The 26950-nt window shown below is 52.2% G+C and overlaps 2 protein-coding genes and 1 long non-coding RNA gene across 3 annotated transcripts in view; 1 reads left to right on the top strand and 2 right to left on the bottom strand.

The window, feature by feature from the left end:
- Positions 1-26950, top strand: part of LOC102936186 (butyrophilin-like protein 2) — a 1677894-nt gene that overhangs the window by 988486 nt on the left and 662458 nt on the right.
- LOC114020220 (butyrophilin subfamily 1 member A1) overlaps positions 1-26950 on the bottom strand; it is a 1361724-nt gene that overhangs the window by 896561 nt on the left and 438213 nt on the right. The window contains 3 exon segments of the mRNA XM_043528139.1: positions 11574-11600; positions 11705-11725; positions 22451-22471. Of these exon segments, the coding sequence (XP_043384074.1) occupies positions 11574-11600; positions 11705-11725; positions 22451-22471 (69 nt within the window).
- On the bottom strand, positions 3708-4529 carry LOC119567739. Its single transcript, XR_005227731.2, has 2 exons — positions 4217-4529; positions 3708-3952 (listed from the first exon to the last, which is right to left on the bottom strand). It is a non-coding gene; the product is annotated as an uncharacterized LOC119567739 (long non-coding RNA).

The following is a 26950-nucleotide window of genomic DNA, read 5'->3' as shown; positions in this document are numbered from 1 at the left end:
GGGGCGGTTTGAGGGGGCAGGACCTCGAGGAGAAGGTGTGGCACAGGGGCTGGTCCACAGTTTGGGTGCCAGCAGCCCCCCCACTTTTAGGAAGCTTTTGCCCATCCTGCCCTCATCCCAGCCCACACGCCATAGTCACCGGCTCCGTCAGATACCCCAGGCAGATGGAGCAAATAGCTTCATCTTGTATTTCCCCTGCTGTAGCTGCAGCGGCCATGGCAGCTGGGTGAGTATCTGTTCTCCCTGCCAGTGGCTCTACACAGTGTGGGCTTGTGCTGACACTGGGAGGGGCCGCCTGCAAGTATCTGCTAGTCCCAGCCACAGAAGGAGAAGAAGAAAAAGGAGGAGCCAGGAGGGGGAGAAAACAGGAAAGTGAAACTGAAGGAGAGTAAAAGAGGGGGAAGGTCAGGGAGAGGGCAGGAGAGAAGGAATGGCTGGAGGTGAGGAGAAGGGAGGGGAAAATGGGGGCAATGGAGAGAGGGGGAAGAATATGAACCAATCTGATGTGTATTGCTGGAAGGCTGGAAGGGAGAGCATATCCCCTGCCCCACAGGCAGGAACTGTCTAACCCACCCCAACACTGACTGGGGATTGAAGTGGGGACCTACAGCGCTTAGCACAAGTCTCTACAGCTGGAGCTAAGGAGTCAGTCTGTGAAGTTCAGAGCTGTAAAAACCCACAAAATAAGGTCTGGATGAAGCATGGTCTGAGGATGCTTCCCTCCCCCTCCCCCACCCCCCAGAGACCAGGGTGAAGCCCTGGCAATCCGGTTTACTGAGCCCTGCCTCAGCCAATCAAGAAACAGAAACAATCCCATGTGACCTGTGTGTCCCATCATAACTAACCCCACAGAAATCAATGTGTTTGACAAATGTATTTGAGCAAATAAATGTGAGAAAATTGTGATCAGTGTGTGGGCAGCTGACAAAGGGGAACAGAAGCTGAGCTCACTGGACACGTCACATTCTGCACATGATTTCCCCAGCGCTTCTTTCAGCCCTTCTGTCCTCCCCCGGCCCCTGCCCCACCCGGTCTTGGTCTCTTGCCTTTTATTTATGCCTTTGCTCTGCCTGGAGAATTACTGGTGTTACTATTATTCCGTATTATTTCTGTAGCCCCCTCAGTGCCCTGGGCATGTTGTATGGTCCCTGCCTTGGGTGCTCCCAAGTGGGGCTGGGCTCAGGGGCTCACTGATGGGCGTATGGAAGGAGAAGTCTGCAGGCCCAGGGCAATAGGTCAGGGTGGGCGTCCAGGCATGGAGGCAGGTGCAAAGATAAAAGAATATGGGGTGGGGTATAGGCTAGGTGAGAGGCTGAGGTGGGGAGATAGTTGAAGAGCTTCCTGGGCTCCCAGGTCCCATTCGCCCATCCTGGGCTCCTTGCTCCGACAACCCTGGGGCTGGGCTCTCCCTCCCTTTCCCCTGGCCCAGCTACCGACTGCCCTTCCCCAGCTCTCCCCACTCCCTGTCCCCACTCCTCCCTCCATCGCGCTGGAACCAGTTTCCCTGACACAGCTAAGTTGGCAGCACAAAGCAGCCCGTACAGCAGGGCCTGGCGCTCTCACTCTTGGCCCCTGTGGCTGTTTCACCCCTCACCATGGGCAATGAGTCCCTCGGGCAGTAAATGCCGGGACATTCCCTGTTGCTCACTGGCCCCATTGCACTCACTGGGATCCTGGGCTCGGCTTTTCTCTGGGAGCCAGATCATGCAGTTATTGGTCCTGAGGGGACCTGGGAATCCCCCCAAGCCAGGCCTGGAGCCGACCCCACTGGGCTTCTCTGGGAGGCTGTGAGGGAGGCTTTAAAATGAGGGATCTTAGGTCTCCTCCCCTAGAACATTCTGAAATCCCACTGCAATTTTCTGAATTTGACACAATAATAAAAAAAAGTTGAGGCTAAAAATTGTAAGTGCCCAAGTGGGACCCTGGGTGGGGGAAGCAGCCTGTGGTGAGCTGGCCGAGTCGTTTGGAGGAATTTTCAAAGGTGTCTGGGCACCTCACTTCCAATGGGAGTTAGGCACCTAAGTGCTTTTGAAAATCCCGGTAGATACCAAGCTACATCTTCAGGTGTCTGCAGACCTTCTAAAATCTGCCCCTTAGTCTCTGTGCCACATTTGCAAAGTTATTTAGGCTCCTAAAGATGCAGAGAGGAGCCTAGTGGGACGTTCACACCTGCCTTGTAAGCCGATTTATATCTTTTTAAATAATGTAAAAGTGGACTGGAAATAGTAAGCGTTTAACAGTTTCCTTCTGTTCCACAATATCACCATCATAAGAAAAATGTATTTAACTAAGAATATCAACTTTATTCATACTCTTTTGAATACAGAAACAACCCAGCACTCTTGGATCAATAGCTCTCAAAAGCAAATACTTTCTAAAAATAAAACAAAATGTCACCCCTTCTTTTGCGATGTTCTTCAGGAGGCAGCAAACGCTTTTCGTCGTTGTCCAGTGGGGGATGGGGCTGCCCCTTGCCCAGCCTGGGGCAGGAGTGGTAACTGCAGAGCGGGGGCGGGGGGTGGAGGGCAGGGTGTCACGACACTCACCCAAGCCCCAGCTGCTCAGGTCCAGGAAGCCCCCTCGCCTCCCTTGTGGTGGGTGACAGAAGGTGGGTGGGGGGGCTGCTGTCACGTGTGCACCTCCTCCCCTGCTGCTGCCCCTCACCATAGCATCACTGGGGGTGAGGGGTGGGGCATCTCCTTGCCAAGCATGGGGCAGGAGAGGTGACTGCGGGCGGGGGCACGAGTCCAACACAGACCCATGCCCCAGCTGCTCAGGTCCAGACTCCAGGAAGCCTCCTCGGAGTTGGCATCGTCTCCCAGTAGGTGCCGGGGGGGGGCTGCCATCACATGTGCACCTCCTCCTCTCCCCCCTCCGCAGGCGCAGCGGCCACCTCAGCCTGCCGCCCGCGCTGGTCCCTGTGTTGTAGCCAGCAGCGGCCGGTGAGGGAGAACTGCGCGGAGCGGCTGGTGGGGCCGGGGGCGCTCCAGGGGAGTCCCATGGGGGCAGCAGGTGGGGCCGGGGCAGAGACCCAGCCCCAAACATTGGTGGACCCTGGCTCCCGGGCCCTGAATATTGCTGGAGCACGAGCACCACGGGCCCATATAACTCGCCGACCCTGCAAGGTGTATTTATGCAAGTTCTCGGTTGCAGAAATTTGTCCTGTATTTATTTACTTCTGAAAAACACCAAAAGTTAGATTCTGACTGTGTGCAGACATCAACTATTACAGAAACCACATTATAATGTTTACTTTGCTTACTATAGATGGGATTATAATAAAAATGTCATAGGAAAGATCCAAATGAGAACTCTAGCCTGTGTTCTTGCACATAGGTTGTTATAACCTGGGAACTGCTGAGAGCAGATTTAATCGGGCGATATCCAGTATCCCAGAAGCGATACCAGTATGTACTGACAGCTACAGATGATTTTTCAAAATAGGTAGAAGAATTTCCACTTAGAACTATGACAGCACATGAGGTGGAGAAGAAGACATGTGAAATTATATATTAACATGGCCGTGCAGAGTAGATACTGGCAGATCTAGGTTCTGAATTGAATAACGAGGTAACAGTTTACATTTGGTGATATTTTCACTATATGGTCAATTACACAATCATGGCCGTGTGACACAGAGCTTCAGCAGACCATGCCACCTAGACAGCAGCAGACTGGATAAAAACACAGATGAATCCATCACAAGATAACGTGAGGGTATTTATTTTCAAATAATCAACGTAAGTTTAGGGCACTCTGCCATGGATGGCGTATTGTGAATAAATCTTCAAAACTGAATGATTACATTGAAAATGTTCATAACGCATCACGTTTAAAACAAAAAGTAGTCCTAGCAATGCCATGTGATGTGCCTCCCATCACACTCTGCTCAGCCAGCTCTTCCAGAAATTAAGTTCAATCGCTAATATCAAGGAATTGGACCAATCGGTCACTATTTTTACAGAAAAAAGAAGAGGAGTACTGGTGGCACCTTAGAGACTAACCAATTTATTTGAGCATAAGCTTTCGTGAGCTATAGCTCACTTCATCAGATACATTTAGTGGAAAACACAGTGAGCATTTCCACTAAATGCATCCAATGAAGTGAGCTGTACTCACGAAAGCTTATGCTCAAATAAATTGGTTAGTCTTTAAGGTGCCACCAGTACTCCTCTTCTTTTTGTGAAACAGACTAACACGGCTGCTCCTCTGAAACCTATTTTTACAGAGCATTCCAGAAGGTGGTGGACAGAACCCAGAGGAATTGTGATGAATTTCCTGGAGCAACTTTCTTTTCTTTGTCCTCTAAACCTCAGATGACAACAAAAATATCCCCCTTTCGACTGATTTATGGCCGAGAAGAAAGGTCTCCCAATAAAACTTCACCAAATTTCATGTTATGTGTCATTAAGTGCCAGCATATTAAGTTAATTTGTGATGATTCAGTAAAGGAATACAACCCCTTCTCTATTTCTTTCTCAAACTACATTTGTTGTGTCCTTATAACCAAGAACATGGAAAGCCTGGCAGTACTTGGCAGTACTTCTAAAGAAAAATAAACCAAAAAAATGAGATTGTAAAAGACGTTTTTGTATATAGCAGGGGTAGGCAACCTATGGCACGTGTGCCAAAGGCAGCAGGCGAGCTGATTTTCAGTGGCACTCAGACTGTTCGGGTCCTGGCCACCGGTCCGGGGGGCTCTGCATTTTAATTTAATTTTAAATGAAGCTTCTTAAACATTTTAAAAACCTTATTTACTTTACATACAACAATAGTTTAGTTATATATTATTGACTTATAGAAAGAGACCTCCTAAAAATGTTAAAATGTATGACTGGCACGCAAAACCTTAAATTAGAGTGACTAAATGAAGACTCGGCACATCACTTCTGCAGGGTTGCCGACCCCTTGTAACTAAGAATACAGCATTTGAGGTTGGGGACCGTGTTTTGTGAGAAAAAGCAAGGAAGGGTCAAATCTTGATTACCGATTATATGCAGCTAGAGAGTGAATTAATGCTGACAGAACTTCAAAGAATATTATATAATCTTGTATGAGATAATTTAAATATATTGCTTCATTAATTCTATCATTTTTAAGTTATTAATTTTCAAAGGGGTAGTGCAGGAGGTGGGTGTATGTGCCCTGCCTCCCAGAGAGAACCAGTCAAGGCAGTAAAGAGAGGGGGGGAGAGGTGGAGGGGGAGAGAGAGAGAGAGAGCAGCTGCACATGTGTAGTTGTGATGTTTATGACACACGTACATTGTAATGGAACAACCCCATCTGACAATTTAATAGTTTATTTTGTGAAGATAAATATTTTGGATTTCTTGAAATTCCACAGTTGAAATACAAATGACGTTATTTAGAGAAGTTAAACTTCAATACAGATTTGAGGGAAGACTCAAAAAATAAATGTAAATAATTCCATTTCTAAAAATATGTTTAGATGCTTGATTTTGAAATACTGTTGAAATGTAAATTAAAATATTCTTGTATTTACACCTTGTTACAATAATATTTTCTAAATTAGAATAATCTTTTTTCTTTCCTATTTTACATTGAGATTTCACAGGGGTAAAAAATTCTGGCAGGAGTGAATGACCCCATCCCCCACCATCTGCTACCCCTGGGGCAGGGGACGGGGCAAGGGGTTGCCAGGTGTCCGGTTTTTCACTGGAAAAGGGAAACTGGCAGCGTCCGGTCAGCACAAAAACTCCAGTAACTGCAGTAACCGCTACCCCCCACAGGGGGGTGGGAAGAACGGCAGCGCTGGGGGGTCCAGTCTGTGCTGCAGGGTCACTGTCAGGGACCGAGATTCCCCCCGGCCGGAGCCAGGACCGGGCAGATGATCAGGGGAGCCGCGTTTCTACTCCCAGCCTTGAGACCGGGATAGAAATAAGGGCGGAGTGTCCCAGAGAATGTGTCAGTGAAAGTGAAGAGATGGGACCCGTCAGTCACATTGTAAAATGAGACCTCTCCCGCCTCGTAGTCCAGGAAAATCCCCACCCGGCGGGGCCGGACGCTCACGGGGAGGCGGGTCTGGGGGGAGGTTAGGGCCTCGTATCCCCCGTCCCCCAGCAACACGACCCAGTATCCCTTCCCAGGGGAGAGAAAGCTCTCCCCCTTCCTGCTCACAGATTCCCTACAAACCCCCAGAATCCATCTCGTCTTGTCTCCCACCCCCACCTCCCAGTAACGCCTCCCGCCCGCGAACCCCTCAGCGCCCAGGACACAGGGACAAGGATCAAATCTCTCAGGCTTGTCGGGCAGATCCTGGCGTCTGTCTCTGCGTCTCACACGTTTCCGATCCTTAGAAAGGACGAGCCAGGGATTTGCCGTGTCTGGATCCAGAGTCACGTCCACTGGGGAGAGAGTCACAGAGTCAGGGCCGGGGGCAGGGGCTGGTCACTGGGATCGAAGGGAAATTAACCTGCGTCCCCGTTAATCACTGGGGGGGTTTGTCGCCTGAGGGGAGTCAGGGCCCCTCTTCCTGTGAGGAGACAATGGGGGGAAAGGGCAGGAGGAGCGGGGGAGGGGTGGGAAGGTGTCCGTGGGGGCTGGGGAGGGGAGAGGCTGATGCTGGGAGAGGAAAGGGGAGGGGCAGATGACAGGAGCAGAGGGGGCAGGGATAGAGGGTTGAGGGGGTTGAGCAGAAGGGCAGACACAGGGAGGGCAGAGGAGGGGAGGGACAAGCACCAGGGGGCAGAGAGGGGCGAGGAGAGAGGCAGGGGCAGGTGCATAGAGGGAGGTGTTAGGAGACAGCAGTGGGGAGAGGCAGGTGCCAGCGGGTCAGAGTGGGGCTAGAGGAGGGGTGGGCATAGGGGTGTGAGGGAAGGGTGCGTGCCAGGGGTCAGAGAGGGTGGAGAGAGAGGCAGGTGCCAGGAGGGCTGAGGGGAGTAAGAAGGGCAGAAGCCAGGACAGCAGAAGAGGGTGAGGGGTGGGACGACCATCAGGGGGCAGAGGGGGTGAGGGAAGTGGCAGGCACCAGGGAAGCAGATGGGGGTGAGGGAAGGGGTGGGAGACATAGCAGCAGAGGAGGGAGAGGGGAGAGGTGGATGCCAGGACATAGCGGGGGTGTGAAGTGATGGGTGGGCTCCAGGGTGCAGAGGATGTTTGGGGTTTGCACTGCTGCAAGGAAACCCCGGCAGACATGGCCTGAGACACTGGTAACCCGTCACTGGGGTTATGGAACAATAATTACAGGGTGACTGGAGCAGAGGAGCTGGACTCTGGGTCTCCCAGGTCGGGGCCTGACACACTGGGCTGCAGAGTCAGTCTCACTCCCACGCTCTGGCTCAGTGCTCAGGGCAGTGTTTAGACACGGGGACGTCATCAGACCCCCAGAGCCCAGCAGTTCAAGCCCTCATGGCGTCCCACGGCGGTATTGAACTGGGGGCTCCCCGCTGAGGGCTCAGCCACGGGGCTAAAGGCTGGAAGGGAAGCGGTGGCACCTTTCTGTTCATTGAAACTCGTCAGCAAACTCGACATGGATTCACGAATAGTTTCTGTCAACCCGAAATATAATTTTGCAGCAAATAAACTATTTGTCCAAAACATTTCACCCAGCTTCACTGTAAACCTGTCTGAGCAACTGAGGAGCCCAAATCCCAGTGACTTGCAGTGAGTGACTCTCAACATCCCCAGAAACGCAAAGTTACGGGCAGGTCAGACTCAGGACATCAGCTATGAAACACTCCAGAGCTGCTATTTAATTTGCCCTGGGTAAAAAAATTCCCCCTGAGCCCGTGATCTCACCCCCAAAATCAGGCTGAAAATGGAGACCCCACAAATCAGCCTGAACTCTGCCCAGAGCGATTGTCCCATGGGTGATGCTAGCGGCACAGACCCTCTGCAGCTGCACCTGGGTGTCTCCCAGAGCAGATAATGGTCACAGAGACCGTCCCAGAGCCCCAGGGGCTCCGGTGTCTCCATCTAACGACTGCGCCAGCCACCCCCCTCGCTCTCATTAACCAGCCCTGGATCAGACGCGCTGGGAACTTTCAGACCCAGACTCTGGACACACTCTGGGTTCATGGACACAGCCCGTGGCAGCGAGTCCCCGAACGGGGTGGACAGATTCAGGCTTGTGGGGCTCCCTCTTTGGCACTAAAAATACCCGCCTAGACGTTCAGGCTCAGGCTGGAGCTCAGGCTCTGAAGCCCAGCGTGGAGCCAGGTCTGCCCCTCACAGCGCAAGCGGGGACATTGTCTGTGTCCACGTCCCCTTAACCCCATTTCTGGGACAGGGAACAGCAGCCCCAGGGCCCCTCCCTTCACCCCCAGGGCGGGGGAGCGAGAGCCCTTGGCCTTCTGGGCAGTGGGGCCTCCCAGCACCGATTCCTGGGTCAGGGAGAAAGTGTCTCCACCTGGAGAGCTCTGTGCACCCGGCAAATACACAGATGTGCCTGTGGATCAGGATCCGGGATGGTACTCTCCCCAGGAGTGATGGAAACTCCCGAAAAGTAGAGGGGCCTCCGGAGCCTGAACCATGGCCCCGCCTTCCCGTGTGGGTCCTTCTCCTGGAGCTCCTGCCCCCGCACCACCCCTTCTCCACGAACCCCTGCCCTCACACAGCCCCTTCTCCCCGAGCCCCTGCCCTCACACAGCCCCTTCTCCCCGAGCCACTGCCCTCACACGGCCTCTTCTCAAGACCCCGCCCCCACACCGCCCCTTCTCCCAAAGGCTCCACCCCCGCAGCGCCTCTTCCCCCCCAACACCCTGCCCCCATGGTCGCTCCTCTCTGCCCCCTCCCGCCCCCCATTGCTCACCCTTACAGCCGGTAGAAAGTGGGAAACCTGGCCCTCCTATCAGTAAAAGTGATGGGGTCACGGTCTCCTGGCCCCTCTCTTCCAGTGTCATTTGCGGGGGCCTTGGGGCAGTGTCAGTGAGTGTCAGTGAGTTCAGTGCTGGGGGTACAAGTGGGGTTTACACCCCTCCTGCTGGAGCTCTGGGTATCGAGGGTACGACGACATCACAGCAGCCGTGTGAGCCCCGCCCTGTCCTGCCAACATGGCTCAGCCCTGACACCTGGTGGAGCCTCTCCCTGGGGAGGAACCGTCCCTGCGGCCCCTTCAGGCCTTGGCCTCCCTGCGGAGGTGGCCGGTCAGGCTGCCGTTAACGAGAATTACGACATGAGCTCCTGTTCGCTGGGAACTGGACTCTGAGCCTGGGCTGAGATCGGTGACTGGGGAGTGAAAGGCCCCAGCTGCCCTCACTGCCCCCCTGAGCCAGCCCAGCGGCCCCAGCCATTCAGTGCGATAACAGCGATGCTCACACCTGGTGACACCCCCGGTGCCCACAGCAGGCAGGGCGAGGGCCTGTCCAAGGAACAATGGGTGCAAGCTGCAGCAAGGGAGACTGAGGCTGGAGATGAGGAAACACTTTCTAAGTCTCAGGGCAGTGAAGCTCTGGACCGGGTCCAAGGGAGGCTGCGGGATCCCCGTCACTGGAGGTTTGTAAGAACAGATTGGACAAACCCCTGCCAGAGATGGTCTAGGCCCTGCCCCAGCACCAGGGGCTGGGCTAGGTGACCTCTCGAGGTCCCTTCCAGCCCTGCAGTGCCATGAGTCTAGGTTACAGCTGTTCCTGGGGCGTAGTGTGAGGCACGTGGCAGAGTTAACACTGTTAGTGACCATAGCAGCTCAGCGTCCCTGCCAGGGGCCCGGGCTGGCATGTGGCTGCCTGTACCCAGCTCAGCAGGGTGTTACTGGGCCATGCGGACAGGACCTAGGGTTGGCACCTGTCCATAGGGTTGCCAGGCCTCCGTCCTTCATCACAAACTCCTCATCCCCAGCCCCACCCCAGAGCCCGCACCCCTCCCTCACTCTGAACCCCTCGGCCCCAGCCCGGAGCCCTTTCCTTCAACCCAAACCCCTCATCCCCGGCCCCACCCCAAAGCCAGCACTCCCAGCTGGAGTCCTCACCACACCTGCACCCAACCCCCTGCCCCAGCCCGGAACCGTCTCCCACACCCTGAACCCCTTATTTCTGGCCCTACCTGGAGCCCACACCCCCAGCCCAGAGCCCATACCCCCCCCGCACCCTAATTCCCTGCCCCATCCTGGAGCCCTCTTCTGTACCCCAAATCCCTCATCTCTGGCCCCACCCCAGAGTCCACACCGCCAGCCGGAGCCCTCATCCCCCTCCCACACCCCAAACCCCTGCCCCAGCCCGGTGAAAGTGAGTGAGGGTGGGGGAGAGTGAGCGATGGCGGGAGAGGGGACAGAGTGAGCGAGGGCGGGGCCCCGGAGAGGGGGAAGGGCAGAGCCTCAGGGCCGCGGCAGGGAAGGGGTGTTCGGTTTTGTGAGATTAGAAAGTTGGCAACCCGACCTGTCCAGGTTTTCCCAGGATTGTCCCTTTGTCCATGTCACTCTCCTGGGAAATCCGTGAGTCTGCCCAGGCCGTGACGAGTCCCAGGTGTGTCAGTGGCTGCAGTGGGGGAGCTGCGGGGTGACCGTGCCTACGCAAAGGGAGCTCTGGGTCCAGAGTGCCTGGGAGCTGCAGAGACGGGGCAGCTCGGAGCAGTGAGTGAGATCGGGAGCTCAGGGCCAGCAGGGCCCAGTCACCACTGTGCAGGTACCGGCTGCGGGGGTCACTGCCGGGGGCAGCGGGGTAGATCTGGCGCCATGTCCTGCTCGGTGAGGTTGGTACTCGGGGCAGTCCAGGAGCAGGAGCCTGTGGTGGCTGGTGCCCTCTCCCGGGATTCGGATGGGGAGACGGTGCCCGGGTGAGGGGACAGGTGGTGTCCATGAAGCAGGCAGATTTCCTGTTTTGTTGTACCTCAGAGGTGGCGACCCTAACAGGACCCCCAGCGGTGTTTGTGTAACTGCCTTGGATGCCCCCCTCCCTCCCAGCTCTGTGTAGTAGGATACCCTGGAGTGCATGGACCCCTGGGCCAGTGGTGCTGCAATGTGTGTGCATGGCCCCTGGGCTCTCTGATCCCTGCTGGAGCTGCCCAGACTCCCCCAGCAGGCACCAGGGCACACACAGGGTCAGGCAGCAGGCTGGGAGCAAACACACACACAGCTCAGCCCCAGCTGTGAGGCAGAAAAGCTGCCAAGTGGGCACAATTGGTTGTAACTGGATCAGGGGAGTGTCACAAGCTGGTTATAAAAACCCGTCTGCCCTTCCAGTGGGGAGAGGGTTTTCCTCCCCCCAAATCCAGGGGGACACTGAACAGCTCCTGTATGGTCCTGTTACGCTAGAAGGAAATTGTGGGCTAAAGCCTGGTCTGAGCATAGAAACCCTGCTGCTGGGAAGAGAGAGCTGAGAAGTTCAATGCAAATGATGGACAGATAAGAAAGTCTGTTCTGCAGATTCCAGGTACTGCCCTGGAAAGGTGACACCAGGGAGCAGTATTCCCTCACCAATCAGCCCTTTCCCAAAGGCAGCATGTCCCTGCTCTGCAATAAACCTGGGGTGTCGCCTGTCCCTTTCCATCTGCCCCCAGTGACATTGCTTTCTCGAACCTATTGAATGTCATAGGAAAATGCTCTGTGCAGGGAAAGGAGCACAGAGCTCCTGGGGGAGGTGGGTCTCACCATGGATAAAATATCAACGCTATGTACAGTACCTGAGTAGATCTGGGCGCTTCTCCACCCTGCAACCAAACACAGAGAGAGGGGTGAGAACTCCCCTGATCACCGACACACTGAACAGGAGACAGTGTGAGACAAGGGTGATACTGGGGAGAATGGAACTAACTGAGCTCAGCCTGGAGTTTGTCTAAAAATAAAACAAAGAGAAATGAGTCAATACCACATAGAGTGACCAGATGTCCCGATTTTATAGGGACAGTCCCGATATTTAGGGCTTTGTCTTATATAGGCGCCTATTAGCCCCCCATCCCCTATCCCGATTTTTCACACTTGCTGTCTGGTCACCCTAATATCACATTACCTTGCAGAAGAGAAGTGAGTCAAAAAGACTTCAAAGCAAGGAAATTAAAATCCTTAGACTCAGCCGGGAGGCTACGTCAGCAACCAGAGCCTGGCACTGCCTGAGCAGCAAAGGAGTTCGCAAGGGGAGAAATATTGTAACCCCACCCGGCCAGGCGCAAGAGGTTGTTAGAGCCAAACAGGGACCCCTCAGCAAGTGGAAATATTAACCCTGTGAAGCCAGTAGAAAGGAGCATAAAGTACAATGGGTGAAGTGCATGATGGGAATTAGGAGGCTAAAATGGAATCAGCCGAGTGAACGGCCAGAGATATAAAACAAATACCAGGGAATTATTTCAGTCCATCAGATTCAGGAAGCCTGTGAGAGAATCAATGGGTTCCCTGGATCCACAGGGGGGAAAGGGAGCAATTGAGGAGGGTAGGGACAATGCTGAGAGACTGACTGATTTCTTTGCATCCGTTTTCACCACAGAGAATGTTAGGGAGAGACCTGCCCTGGAGCTGCTCTGTTCATGAAATGAATATCAGGGATTGAGGTGTGAAGATGAGATATTGGAACAACTGATAAGAGCCAACTGATAAGAGCCAGCAGCCACCAAGAGCAGCGTGGATCCCTGCCAGGGGGCAAACGCCCAAGTGTTCTGAAATGACGTCAGAGCGATATGGCTGAGCTGTTAACAATAATACGCATCTCTCATTAAAATCAGCTACTATTCTGGACAGTCAGAGGGTTGGGAATGTTGTACCCAGCTTTAAAAATTTGGCAGGCATAGTTCTGAGAATTACAGCCCAGTGAGCCTTCGCTCAGTGCCTATGTAAGGGGACTCTTACTAACACTCAGTGAGGGTTTTTGGTTGGCTAGCTCCCTGGTACTAAAAGAAAGGGGAAGGGTCGATGGGAAATCAGGACCATGAGACTGACAGTCCCCAGGAACAATGGGGAGAGGCCAATGCTCCAGATCAGCTTGGTTGACAGGGTGGGCAGGCTAATCAGGGAGTCAGGAGGCCCGGGTGGGTCCTGTCCTCCATGTGAGCTGCAATTGCCTGGGTCAGGCAGAGTGGGGCCCAGCTAAGGAGAAAGCAGGGTCCCGAGCTGAGCTGGGGAGCAGAGCTGGGCCAGATCCAGAGGGGCCAGAAAAGCAGCCCAGGAAGCAGGTCAGCGCTGGGAGCAGAGTCACAGAAGCAGCCTTCTGAGCAGACCTGTCCTGGGAGCAGAGCTGCAGCAACCAGAGCCAGGGGGGCCAGAGAAGCAGCCCAGGGAGCTGGAGGCAGAGCAGCAGCAGCAGCAGCAGTGCTGAGGCAGAGTGGTGGGGCTGGGGCTGGAGCTGAGGCAGAGTGGTGGGGCTGGGGCTGGAGCCGTCCGGAGCCGGGTGTGGTGAGTAGCTGGAGAGAGTGAGGGGGACCCTGGGCAGCGGGCCCAGTGCAGGTAGACACCCCCAGCCAAGACGCCTTGCAGGCCAGACTTGGAGGGTGATGGTAACCCCGATGGGGCGGGAGCAACCCTGGGAAGAAGGGTCCTGCCACCTAGAGCCTAAGAGTGTGTGGCCACCACCAGAGCAAGTGTCTGACCCGCAGCATCCCTGCAACACAGCCAGGGCCTGAGAAGGGGCCTGGGACTTGTGAGGAACAGACTGAACTTCCCTGACATTCCAGAGATGCTGATTGTGATGTCCCTGTGCCACAGGAAAACATGTCACCTCGCTCTTTCACCTTTCCCATTGTTTCCTTATTTTTTTAAATTGTTTGCTGTTTCATAAATTGTATTTGCTTTGAACTGTATGTAATGATCAGTGGGTCAGGGAAGTAACCAGTGCAGAGAGAGCACCCCGGAATGGGGACACCCTAGCCCCTGCCCTAAGTGACCACGCCAAGGTTGGGGGTTGAGCCCCTCAGGAATCCTGGGCCCAGCCTTGCTGGGGTTACGAGGACTCTGCCACACAGGAGAGTGGAAGGGGAGCCCTCTAGGTCAGGCAGGCCTCTGGGTAAAGGGAGTGGGAGTGAGGACTCAAATGCTTTCGCTAGCCCACTTCACCAGGGTAGTGTATAAGTCAGAAAAGTTCCGCACAGTAGTGGGACCATTTCCCTGCTTACACCAAATAAACTAGCTGAAACAATAACTAAAACAGAATTCTAAATCAGCTCTATGAGAATGATAGCAAAAAGTCCAACTAGCACAGCTGGAAAAGAAAACTGTGGGCTTGTCTACACTTAAACCCCTACAGCAGTGCAGCTGCACCACGGCTGCTGTGGGGCTTCAGCCTAGACACTACCTACGGTGAGGGGAGGGATTCTCCCATCGTCATAGGTCATCCACCTCCCCCAAAGTCAGTAGCTAGGTTGATTCTTCCATCAGCCTAGCACTGTCTACACCAGGGGTTAGCTTGGTGGATTCACACTCCTGAAAAACGTAGCTATACCAATATAAATTCCTAGAGTAGACTAGGCTTGTGTTTCACTAATCTATTCAATGTCACTGAGTCTGTCAGTACGTTGTGGCACAAAGGAGAACCTAATGACATAACTGATGTGGACTTTCAAAAAGTCTTTGAAAAAGTTCCTCAGAAAAGGTTGTTAAGGAAACGAAGGCTGTCTACACTACCACTTATGTTTGCAAAACTTATGTCACTCAGAGGTGTGAATATTCCACCCCCTGAACAGCATAAATTACACAGGCATAAGTGTTCCAAAGCTACCACCGCCCGCTGGAGGGGATCACCCTATTTCAGAAAGAATATTACAGAGAGGAGCAATAATAATGATTAGCCCTGAAGGCAAAGCCATATAAAAACGTGATTGAAAGAGATAGGACATTTTAGTTTAGATAAGAAACGGTGAGTGAGAGAGAAATTGGGTTCTCAGACCTACCTTCGCTCCTAATACAGTAACTCCCCACTGTATTTTCCACTGAATGTATCCAATGAAGTGAGCTGTAGCTCACGAAAGTTTATGCTCAAATAAATTTGTTAGTCTCTAAGGTGCCACAAGTCCTCCTTTTCTTTTTCCTAACTTAAAGTTGTCCTAGTTAATGTTGTTAGGTTGCTGATCAGTTAGGAAACATGCTCACGCTCGTTTAAAGTTGTGCAATGCTCCCTTCTAACGTCATCTGGCAGCCACCTGCTTTGTCCACTGCTTGCAGGAAGAAAAGGAGTACTTGTGGCACCTTAGAGACTAACCAATTTATTTGAGCATAAGCTTTCGTGAGCTACAGCTCACTTCATCGGATGCATACTGTGGAAAATACAGAAGATGTTTTTATACACACAGACCATGAAAAAATGGGTGTTTATCACTACAAAAGGTTTTCTCTCCCCCCACCCCACTCTGCTGCTGGTAATAGCTTATGTAAAGTGATCACTCTCCTTACAATGTGTATGATAATCAAGGTGGGCCATTTCCAGCACAAATCCAGGTTTTCTCCCCACCCCATTTTTTCATGGTTTCTGTGTATAAAAACATCTTCTGTATTTTCCACTAAATGCATCCGATGAAGTGAGCTGTAGCTCACGAAAGCTTATGCTCAAATAAATTGGTTAGTCTCTAAGGTGCCACAAGTACTCCTTTTCTTTTTGTGAATACAGACTAACACGGCTGTTACTCTGAAACCTGCTTGCAGGAAGAGCAGCCCATTGCAGCTAGCTGGTGGGGGCTTGTAACCAGGGTGGACCGGCAGCCCCCCTATCGGCTCCCCTAAGTTCCTGTGCTGCTGTCCCCACTGCCATGTGCTGCTCCTGCCCTCTGCCTTGGAGCTGCTCCCAGAGACTCCTGCTTGCTGTGCAGGGGGGAAAGGCGGGGGCTAATGTCAGGGTATCCCCCTCCCCCCTGCTCCTGCACCCTGCTTATGCCTTCTCCATATAGAGCAGGGAGGGGACACAGAGGGAGAGAGATAGAGAGAGCTTGGGGCAGCAGTTGCTGTGTCAACTTCCTGATCCACTTAAAAAGACAGTGCACTTAAGAGTGGATCAGCATACTTAAAGGGGCAGTGTGCATCTCTCTCTCTCCCACACACAAGGTGTGTGTCTGTCTCTGCTATGCTGTCTCCCCTCCCTCGTGTTCATGCTGCCTTGTGTGAGAGGCTACATTAACAACAATGTGTTAACCCTTGAGGGCTCAGCAGAGTGCTAGTTCATCATTTAGCAGCAAGGCATCCCCTGGGAAATATCCCTTCCTCTTCCACTCTCTAACTTCACCACCTCAACCAAGCCTCACAATCATCATAGCTGTGAACAGTATTAAATTGTTTGTTTAAAAAGTATACTGTGTGTATATCTATATAATATATAGTTTTTTGTCTGGTGAAAAAAATTTCCCTGGAACCTAACCCCCCTATTTACATTAATTCTTATGGGGAAATTGGATTCGCTTAACATCATTTCGCTTAAAGTCACATTTTTCAGGAACATAACTATAACGTTAAATGAGGAGTTACTGAACAAGAACAAGAGGATACTCAACTAAATTGAAAGGTAGCAAATGTCAAACTATAAGAGGAAATACTATTGTTTACATGATGCATAATTAGCCTGTGAACCTCCTTCCCACAAGATAGCATTGAGGACAAGAGTTTTAACAGAAAAAAAATTGAAAGGACATTTATATGGCTAATGAGAGCATGCAGTTTTACACTGAGTAGAGTTAAAAAAAGCAAAGAAAAACCCCAAATGGGCAAAGGATTCAGAAAGGCCCAGGCACTGACAGAGAAATGCAAATATGCAGAGTTGTGATAATTTTCAAAGACACAAGCATTCTGGAAGGGAGAGAAACCCCCTCCTGCTTCACGGCACAAGCCAAACACTGATGGGGGTCAGGAGGGATTTGAGGGAACTCGCCATGGGAGCAGATTAGTCGATCATTGGGGTAACGGGACTGGGTGGGAGGGGGGTGGAGCCCACAGCCAATCAGAACAGGAGAGCAAATGGGCGGAGTGACAGTGTAGCAAGCAGCACGATGAAATAATCAGCCACCATGTCCCTCCCATCTCCACTCTGGTCAGAACTCTGTTGATCTGGGTGAAAATCAGAAAAGCCTGATTTTATGGGAAATCAGTTTTTACAGTTTTCCACTTTTCACAACTGTCAGTAGGGTTATGGCCAGAGTTGAGGGGGAGGGACGCATTTGAAGGTGCGGGGTGGGTTTGAGGAGCCCAGTTGGATGCACCACTGGTCCTATGTAAGCAACAAAGTGTGTGACCCTCTAGTTCAGTGGCTCCTAACCTTTACTGCAGCCCGCACCCCTTTGGTCCTCAATATGTTCTCGCACCCCTTATCAAAAATTGTTGAAGCAGGTCAGTTCTTTAAACCTAGATATATCATAACTATAGAATGAAAGAAAGAGAATGGTATACATATGAACATAGGTTTGATGAAACAAAGCAGTTGTACTTACATGCCTGTGCTTAATTTGTGTTTTCGATAATTTACCTTCTAAAAAAATCTGTCATGTCTCGCACCCCTGGAAAGGGCATCTCGCACCCCAGGTTAAGAACCACTGCTCTAGTTAAAGACATGCCACATCATTGTGATTTATGGTTTAAACTCTCAGGTTGAGATTCTGTGTACAAAACCTGCAGCCCAGGCACACGTGAGGGTGACTGTGGCTTTTACCACAAACCCTGCATCCCCTTGATCCTGGGTGCTCTGGATGCCAAAGCAGCCCCCGCTGTAACTCAGGGCTTGTCAACATGGGAAGGTTTCACCAGTACATGGTAAGGTGGGAATTTAAACTGCTCTTCTTACACGGGTATAACGCCCCATGTCCACTCTGTTACTCCGTATTGGGAGTGAGTTTTTCCGGTTTAGCTTCTGCCTTTAGTTACAGCAGCCTTTCCCTGGGTGCATATGGGCAGCAGCATGGCCCAGAATCTCTGTGGCACTGTGCGCAGTGGCCCCGCCCTGACACACCCCTTTTGTTCCCAGGCCCATCTCCCCTACACCGCTACAATAGGGCTTGTGAGTTGGTCCTCAGAGGGCAGCCTGCAGATGTTCTCTGCGCTGCCTGCACTGAAGGAATCCTCCCACAGCTGGATCCAGGCCTTCTGGAGCCCTTTTATGCTGCTCTGGTCCTTTTGCTAACATAATGAGGTTGAGATGGGGGTGAAAATCTCCACTCCGTGTACTAATAAGAGTCCAGCCTTTCTGGGCATGAAGGTAGCATTGAGCAAGTGACCTGGGTGTAAGCAGTGCACCAGCCCAGTGCGATCTGCCTGAGTCTGCAGGCAGCGCTGTTTGCTGCTCACACTCATCACAGTGGGCTTGGGATGGTGACACTAAAACTTATTCGATGATCATTTAAATGTCACCATTTGCAATTATCTCACTGCTGATCATTTTAGCAGAAACATCCAACTTCTGTGCTTCTGCCTCATAGCTGGATTCAAGGACAGATACTGGGGAGAGGGGCAGTGGGGCAGCTACCTGTCTTCAAAGGTTGTTTTGGTGAGGAACAGTGAATTCAAGCCAGCTCCTACCTCCATCCAAATACAGCAAGACCTCTTTGTATGCTAAAATAGGGCGGGGAGAAAGGAGATACATTTCCCCTCTTTCCCCTCCAGTACCAAATGTCTCCTTGATATCAGAACAAATACACACAGACACACACTCACACACACATGGTCACTGAGGGTGAAATCCTGCCCCTTCTCATGTTACATGGCTGTGAAAGGCCAGGACAAGGGTGGCAGATCCCATGTGAGGGATTCTGTAAAACACTGGACATGTGGACCAATCCCCAGCAATGACCCTGGCCTGGACGGTCTAGGCCTACTCAGGGCCTGGGCTCAGGCTCCTGTGTCGGTAACTTCTATGGGGTATTGGGACAATTGGCCCCTTCCCCTTCAGAGCCCGTCTGGGTCATGGCAAGCAGCCCTGACTTCACTGCTTGGTCTCTGGTGACAATTTGGAGACATTCTCCATCACCCATTCAAACACTAGCATGTTATTTGTCATTGTTCCATCCCTCGTGTGTTTTGTACTTTCTACATCACACACGTGTACCCCCTTCCACCCCATCGGAATCGTCTCTGTGGAAATACCTTCCCCCCACAACCCCTGCTGAAATGGGGGGTTCTGCTCATTTCCCACCCGTCTCCCCATTGCTCTGCAGTGTCCCCACTTCAGGCATAGCTGCAGCCTGAGCCATCTCTTCCCTTGGGCCTCCAGGCACAGCCGGGTCCCCAGGGACGATGGAGGGAATCCCCGTCCTGTGACGATCTTTACAATGAAGCTTTGTCTACACTGGCAACTCAATGACAAAGCCTTTGTTGTTCAGAGTTCTTAAAAAAACACACACGCAAAAGACATAAGTTTTGCCAGCAAAAAGCACCGGCGTGAGCAGCTCTTTGTTTACCACCAAAGCTACTTCTCTTTGTTGGGGGTGGAAGATTGTATCAGCGGCAGGGCTCTCGCCCTTTGACAAACAGCGGCTACACTGCGCACCTCTCAGTGGCACGGCTGTAGGGGCACGGTTGTGTCGCTAAAAGGTGCGTAGTGCAGACAAAGCCCAAGTCGCAGCCTCCCTTCGGCTTCGTTCCAAACGTCTCGTCCGCCTGGTAATCTCGCGTTTACTGATCCGCCAGGTTTTTGGGAAACATTCTCATATAATCTTTACGCCACCCCACTGGCCCCAGACACTGACCTTTCTCGCTCTCCGGGTCACATTGCAGCCTCTCTAAGGGGGAGAAAAGGGGGAGGGGTGAGATTTCATTCCCTCATGTTTATGGTGAAGTTCCTATTATTGTTTAATGCAGCTCAGCTCTGGGGGCAGATTAGTCGATCATTGGGGTGACGGGACTGGGTGGGAGGGGGCTGGAGCCCGCAGCCAATAGCACAGGAGACCAAATGGGCAGAGTGACACTGTAGGGAGCAGCACGATGACATCATCAGCCACCATGTCCCTGGCCACCTTCTGCCTGGCAGGTCACACCGGGGGTGTTAACGACTACAGCCAGCTCACAGCATGGGCACAGTGCTGGCTACACAGAGGGCAGAGTGAGCCAAACCCGCTCCCTCCCCTGGCTGTGTGGGAGCAATAAACCCATGGGAGTTCAGGGAGTGGGGTTTGGGTCTGTTCATTCCGTGTCCTGAGTGTGAGGGACGAGAGGCAGAGCTTCTCCGTGCACCACACAAACCATATTGACTTTTAGTTCATAGTGAGAGCTCTCAATACCTGCCTCGGGGGTCTATGAAACTTGTTGCAAAGTTTGAGATTCCCCCTCCCCTCCCATTGCAATGAACAAAGGGACCTCACCTTTCTCTGCACGATGTGCCACTGCAAGTGAATAACAGGAGAGGTGGTTACAAGGTAGAAGATTTATATGAAAGTATTGCAAACTCATAGGAGTCATTTTTCCACTGGTAGAAAGCAGAACATGCACAGGGGTGCTCTGCCTCTAGCTATTCCCACTGCCAGCGTTATACTGGGGACACAAGGCCTAGTGCAGGTAAAACGCTGAGTAAATGGCTCTGCCCTTTCACTATTGGCTGATGCCCCACGCTGAACTCGATGGTCTTTCTCTCTTTCTGGAACGGGATAACTTTTGATAACCATGTCCCACACAGTGTTTCAGGGCATGTTCTAGCTGTCAATGGGCAGAACCCTCCGGATTTTGGTGAAAACTGGAGAACTGTAAAAGCCCGATTTCCATGAAAATCACCGTTTGATCCCTCAGGATACATGGTGAGGCAGTGAGCTCACGGTTAGGGTTCATGGTGAGGGTGAGGTTAGAGTTAGGGTTAGCAGGTCTTCACAGCGCTCCACTCCCCCCGGCCCAGCTGCACTTCTTGCCTCCTCTTCTCCTCACCCCCATATTCCAGCCAGGTCCCTCCCATCTCCACTCTGGTCAGAACTCCGTTGATTTGGGTGAAAATCAGAAAAGCCTGATTTTATTGGAAATCAGTTTTTCCAATGTTCTGCTTTTCACAACAATCAATAGGGTTATGGGCAGAGTTGATGGGGAGGGATGATTTTGAAGGCGGCAGGTAGGTATGAGGGACCCCATGTGAGGGATTCTGTTAAACACTGGATAAGTCGAACAGTCCCCAGCAATGACCCTGGCCTGGACGGTCTAGGGCTACTCAGGGCCTGGGCTCAGGCTGCTGTGTCGGTAACTTCCATGGGGTTTTAGGAGAATTGGCCCCTTCCCCTTCGGAGCCCGTCTGGGTCAGCGCGAGCAGCCCTGACTTCACTGCTTGGTCTCTGGTGACAATACAGAGATATTCCCCATCACCCATTCAAACATTAGCATGTTATTTGTCATTGTTCCATCCCTCGTGTGTTTTGTGCTTTCTACATCACACACGTGTACCCCCTCCCACCCCATCAGAATTGTCTCTGTGGAAATACCTTCCCCCCACAACCCCTGCTGAAATGGGGGGTTCTGCTCATTTCCCACCCGTCTCCCCATTGCTCTGCAGTGTCCCCACTTCAGGCATAGCTGCAGCCTGAGCCATCACTTCCCTTGGGCCTCCAGGCACAGCTAGGTGACCAGGGACAATGGAGGGAATCCCCGTCCTGTGATGATCTTTACAATGAGGCTTTGTCTACACTGGCAACTGAATGACAAAGCCTTTGTTGTTCAGAGTTGTTTAAAAAAAGACACACACGCAAAAGACAAAAGTTTTGCCAGCGAAAAGCACTGGCGTGAGCAGCGCTTTCTCTACCACCAAAGCTACTTCTCTTTGTTGGGGGTGGAAGATTGTATCAGTGGCAGGGCTCTCGCCCTCCGACAAACAGCGGCTACACTGCGCGCCTCTCAGTGGCATGGCTGTAGGGGCATGGTTGTGTCGCTAAAAGGTGCGTAGTGCAGACAAAGCCCAAGTCGCAGCCTCCCTTCGGCTTCGTTCCAAACGTCTCGTCCGCCTGGTAATCTCTAGTTTACTGATCCGCCAGTTTTTTGGGAAACGTTCTCATATAATCTTTACGCCACCCCATTGGCCCCAGACACTGACCTCTCTCGCTCTTCAGTTCAGATTGCAGCCTCTCTAAGGGGGAGAAAAGGGGGAGGGGTGAGATTTCATTCCATCATGTTTATGGTGAAGTTCCTGTTATTGTTTAATGCAGCTCAGCTCTGGGGGCAGATTAGTCGATCATTGGGGTGACGGGACCGGGTGGGAGGGGGGTGGAGCCCGCAGCCAATAGCACAGGAGACCAAATGGGCAGAGTGACACTGTAGCGAGCAGCACGATGACATCATCAGCCACCATGTCCCTGACCACCTTCTGCCTGGCAGGTCACACCGGGGGTGTTAAGGACTACAGCCAGCTCACAGCATGGGCACAGTGCTGGCTACACAGAGGGCAGAGTGAGCCAAACCCGCTCCCTCCTCTGGCTGTGTGGGAGCAATAAACCCCTGGGAGTTCAGAGAGTGGGGTATGGGTCTGGTCATTCCATATCCTGAGGGTGAGGGACGAGGGGCAGAGCTTCTCTGTGCACCACACAAACCACTGTGACTTTCTGTTCACAGTGAGAGCTCTCAATACCTGCCTCGGGGGTCTATGAAACTTGTTGCAAAGTTTGAGATTCCCCCTCCCCTCCCATTGCAATGAATGAAGGGACCTCACCTTTCTCTGCACGATGCGCCGCTGGAAGGGAACAACCGGAGAGGTGGGTTACAAGGTAGAAGATTTATCTGAAAGTATTGCAAACTCATAGGAGTCATTTTTCTACTGGTAGAAAGCAGAACACGCACAGGGGTGCTCTGCATCTAGCTATTCCCACTGCCAGCGTTATACTGGGGACACAAGGCATAGTGCATGTAAAACACTGAGTAAATGGCTCTGCCCTTTCCCTATTGGCTGATGCCCCACGTGAACTCGATGGTGTTTCTATCTGTCTGTAACGGGATCGCTTTTGATAACCACGTCCCATCAATTGCACCGTTTCAGGGCATGTTCCAGATATCAATGGGCAGAACCCTCCTGATTTTGGTAAAAGCTGGAGAACTGTAAAAACCCGATTTCCACGAAACTCACCGTTTGATCCCTCAGGATACAGGGTGAGGCAGTGACCTCAGGGTTAGGGTTCAAGATGAGGGTTAGGTTAGAGTTAGGGTTAGCAGGCCCCACACCGCACTCCAGTCACACACACACACACACCCCCCCCGCTGCACTTCTTGCCTCCTCTTCTCCTCACCCCCATATTCCAGCCAGGCCCCTCGCCTGCCCACTCTGATCAGAACTCTGTTGATCTGGGTGAAAATCAGAAAAGCCTGATTTTATGGGAAATCAGTTTTTACAGTTTTCCACTTTTCACAACTGTCAGTAGGGTTATGGCCAGAGTTGAGGGGGAGGGACGCATTTGAAGGTGCGAGGTGGGTTTGAGGAGCCCAGTTGGATGCACCACTGGTCCTATGTAAGCAACAAAGTGTGTGACCCTCTAGTTCAGTGGCTCTTAACCTTTACTGCAGCCTGCACCCCTTTGGTTCTCAATATGTTCTCGCACCCCTTATCAAAAATCGTTGAAGCAGGTCAGTTCTTTAAACCTAGATATATCATAACTATAGAATGAAAGAGAGAGAATGATATACATATAAATATAGGTGTGATGGAACAAAGCAGTTGTACTTACGTTCCTGTGCTTAATTTGTGTTTTCGATAATTTACCTTCTAAAACAATCTGTCATGTCTCGCACCCCAAAAAGGGCATCTCGCACCCCAGGTTAAGAACCACTGCTCTAGTTAAAGAAATGCCACATCATTGTGATCTATGGTTTAAATGCTCAGGGTGAGATTCTGTGTTGAAAACCTGCAGCCCAGGCGCACGTGAGGGTGACTGTGGCTTTTACCACAAACCCCGCATCCCTCTGATCCTGGGTGCTCTGGATGCCAAAGCAGCCCCCGCGGTAACTCAGGGCTTGTCTGCATTGGAAGGTTTCTCCAGCACATGGTAAGGTGGGAATTTAAACTGCTCTTGTTACACGGGTATAACGCCCCATGTCAGCTCTGTTACTCCGTATTGGGAGTGAGATTTTCTGGTTTAGCTTCTGCCATTAGTTACAGCAGCCTTTCCCTGGGTGTATATGGACAGCAGCACGGCCCAGAATCTCTGCGGCACTGTGCGCAGTGGCCCCGCCCTGACACACCCCTCTTGTTCCCAGGCCCATCTCCCCTACACCGCTACAATAGGGCTTGTGAGTTGGTCCTCAGAGGGCAGCCTGCAGATGTTCTCTGCACTGCCTGCACTGGAGGAATCCTCCCACAGCTGGATCCAGGCCTTCTGGAGCCCTTTTATGCTGCTCTGGTCCTTTTGCTAACATAACGAGGTTGAGATGGGGGTGAAAATCTCCACTCCGTGTACTAATAAGAGTCCAGCCTTTCTGGGCATGAAGGTAGCATTGAGCAAGTGACCTGGGTGTAAGCAGTGCACCAGCCCAGTGCGATCTGCCTGAGTCTGCAGGCAGCGCTGTTTGCTGCTCACACTCATCACAGTGGGCTTGGGATGGTGACACTAAAACTTATTCGATGATCATTAAATTGTCACCATTTGTAATTATCTCACTGCTGATCATTTTAGCAGAAACATCCAACTTCTGTGCTTCTCCCTCATAGCTGGATTCAAGGACAGATACTGGGGAGAGGAGCAGTGGGGCAGCTACCTGTCTTCAAAGGTTGTTTTGGTGAGGAACAGTGAATTCAAGCCAGCTCCTACCTCCATCCAAATACAGCAAGACCTCTTTGTATGCTAAAATAGGGCGGGGAGAAAGGAGATACATTTCCCCTCTTTCCCCTCCAGTACCAAATGTCTCCTTGATATCAGAACAAATACACACAGTCACACACTCACACACACATGGTCACTGAGGGTGAAATCCTGCCCCTTCTCATGTTACATGGCTGTGAAAGGCCAGGACACGGGCGGCAGATCCCAGGTGAGGGATTCTGTTAAACACTGGACATGTCGAACAGTCCCCAGCAATGACCCTGGCCTGGACGGTCTAGGGCTGCTCAGGGCCTGGGCGCAGGCTGCTGTGTCGGTAACTTCTATGGGGTATCAGGACAATTGGCCCCTTCCCCTTCAGAGCCCGTCTGGGTCAGCACGAGCAGCCCTGAGTTCACTGCTTGGTCTCTGGTGACAATTCGGAGACATTCCCCATCACCCATTCAAACACTAGCATGTTATTTGTCATTGTTCCATCCCTCGTGTGTTTTGTACTTTCTACAGAACACACTTGTACCCCCTCCCATCCCATCAGAATAGTCTCTGTGGAAATACCTTCCCCCCACAACCCCTGCTGAAATGGGGGGTTCTGCTCATTTCCACCCGTCTCCCCATTGCTCTGCAGTGTCCCCGCTTCAGGAATAGCTGCAGCCTGAGCCATCACTTCCCTTGGGCCTCCAGGCACAGCTGGGTCACCAGGGACAATGGAGGGAATCCCCGTCCTGTGAGGATCTTTACAATGAGGCTTTGGCTACACTGGCAACTGAATGACAAAGCCTTTGTTGTTCAGAGCTGTTAAAAAAAAGACACACACGCAAAAGACAAAAGTTTTGCCAGCAAAAAGCACCGGCGTGAGCAGCGCTTTGTCTACCACCAAAGCTACTTCTCTTTGTTGGGGGTGGAAGATTGTATCAGCGGCAGGGCTCTCGCCCTCCGACAAACAGCGGCTACACTGCGCGCCTCTCAGTGGCATGGCTGTAGGGGCATGGTTGTGTCGCTAAAAGGTGCGTAGTGCAGACAAAGCCCAAGTCGCAGCCTCCCTTCGGCTTCGTTCCAAACGTCTCGTCCGCCTGGTAATCTCTAGTTTACTGATCCGCCAGTTTTTTGGGAAACGTTCTCATATAATCTTTACGCCACCCCATTGGCCCCAGACACTGACCTCTCTCGCTCTTCAGTTCAGATTGCAGCCTCTCTAAGGGGGAGAAAAGGGGGAGGGGTGAGATTTCATTCCATCATGTTTATGGTGAAGTTCCTATTATTGTTTAAAGCAGCTCAGCTCTGGGGGCAGATTAGTCGATCATTGGGGTGACAGGACTGGGTGGGAGGGGGGTGGAGCCCGCAGCCAATAGCACAGGAGACCAAATGGGCAGAGTGACACCATAGGGAGCAGCACGATGACATCATCAGCCACCATGTCCCTGGCCACCTTCTGCCTGGCAGGTCACACCGGGGGTGTTAAGGACTACAGCCAGCTCACAGCGTTTGCACAGTGCTGGCTACGCAGAGGGCAGAGTGAGCCAAACCCGCTCCCTCCCCTGGCTGTGTGGGAGCAATAAACCCCTGGGAGCTCAGGGAGTGCGGTTTGGGTCTGTTCATTCCCTGTCCTGAGGGTGAGGGGCGAGGGGCAGAGCTTCTCTGTGCAGCGCACAAACCAAATTGACTTTCTGTTGACAGTGAGAGCTCTCAATACCTGCCGCAGGGGTCTATGAAACTTGTTGTAAAGTCTGAGATTCCCCCAACCCTCCCATTGCAATGAACAAAGGGACCTCACCTTTCTCTGCACCACTCGCCGCTGGAAGTGAACAACAGGAGAGATGGGTTACAAGGTAGAAGATTTATCTGAAAGTATTGCAAACTCATAGGAGTCTTGTTTCTACCGGTACAAAGTAGAACACACACAGCGGTGCTTTGCCTCGGGGTTAGGGTTTAAGATGAGGGTGAGGTTAGAGTTAGGGTTAGCTGCAGTCCCCTCACACACTCCAGTCAGCTCCCCCAGCAGCACTGTGTGCCTCCTCTTCTCCTCACCCCGTCTTCCAGCCAGGTCCCTCCCCTCCCACTCTGGTCAGACCTCTGTTGATTTGGGTGAAAATCAGAAAAGCCTGATTTTATTGGAAATCAGTTTTTCCAGTTTTCCGCTTTTCACAGCAATCAATAGGGTTATTGGCAGAGTTGATGGGGAGGGATGCATATGAAGGTGGCGGGTGGGTATGAGGGCCCCATGTGAGGGATTCTGTTAAACACTGGACATGTCGAACAGTCCCCAGCAATGACCCTGGCCTGGACGGGTTAGGGCTACTCAGAGCCTGGGCTCAGGCTGCTGTGTCGGTAACTTCCATGGGGTTTTAGGACAATTGGCCCCTTCCCCTTCAGAGCCCGTCTGGGTCAGCGCGAGCAGCCCTGACTTC

This window comes from Chelonia mydas, chromosome 14 (assembly GCF_015237465.2).
Source record: "Chelonia mydas isolate rCheMyd1 chromosome 14, rCheMyd1.pri.v2, whole genome shotgun sequence".
Lineage (NCBI taxonomy): Eukaryota > Metazoa > Chordata > Testudines > Cheloniidae > Chelonia > Chelonia mydas.
The sequence above is the reverse complement of the archived record's forward strand: the minus strand, read 5'-3'. Positions and strand labels throughout refer to the sequence as shown.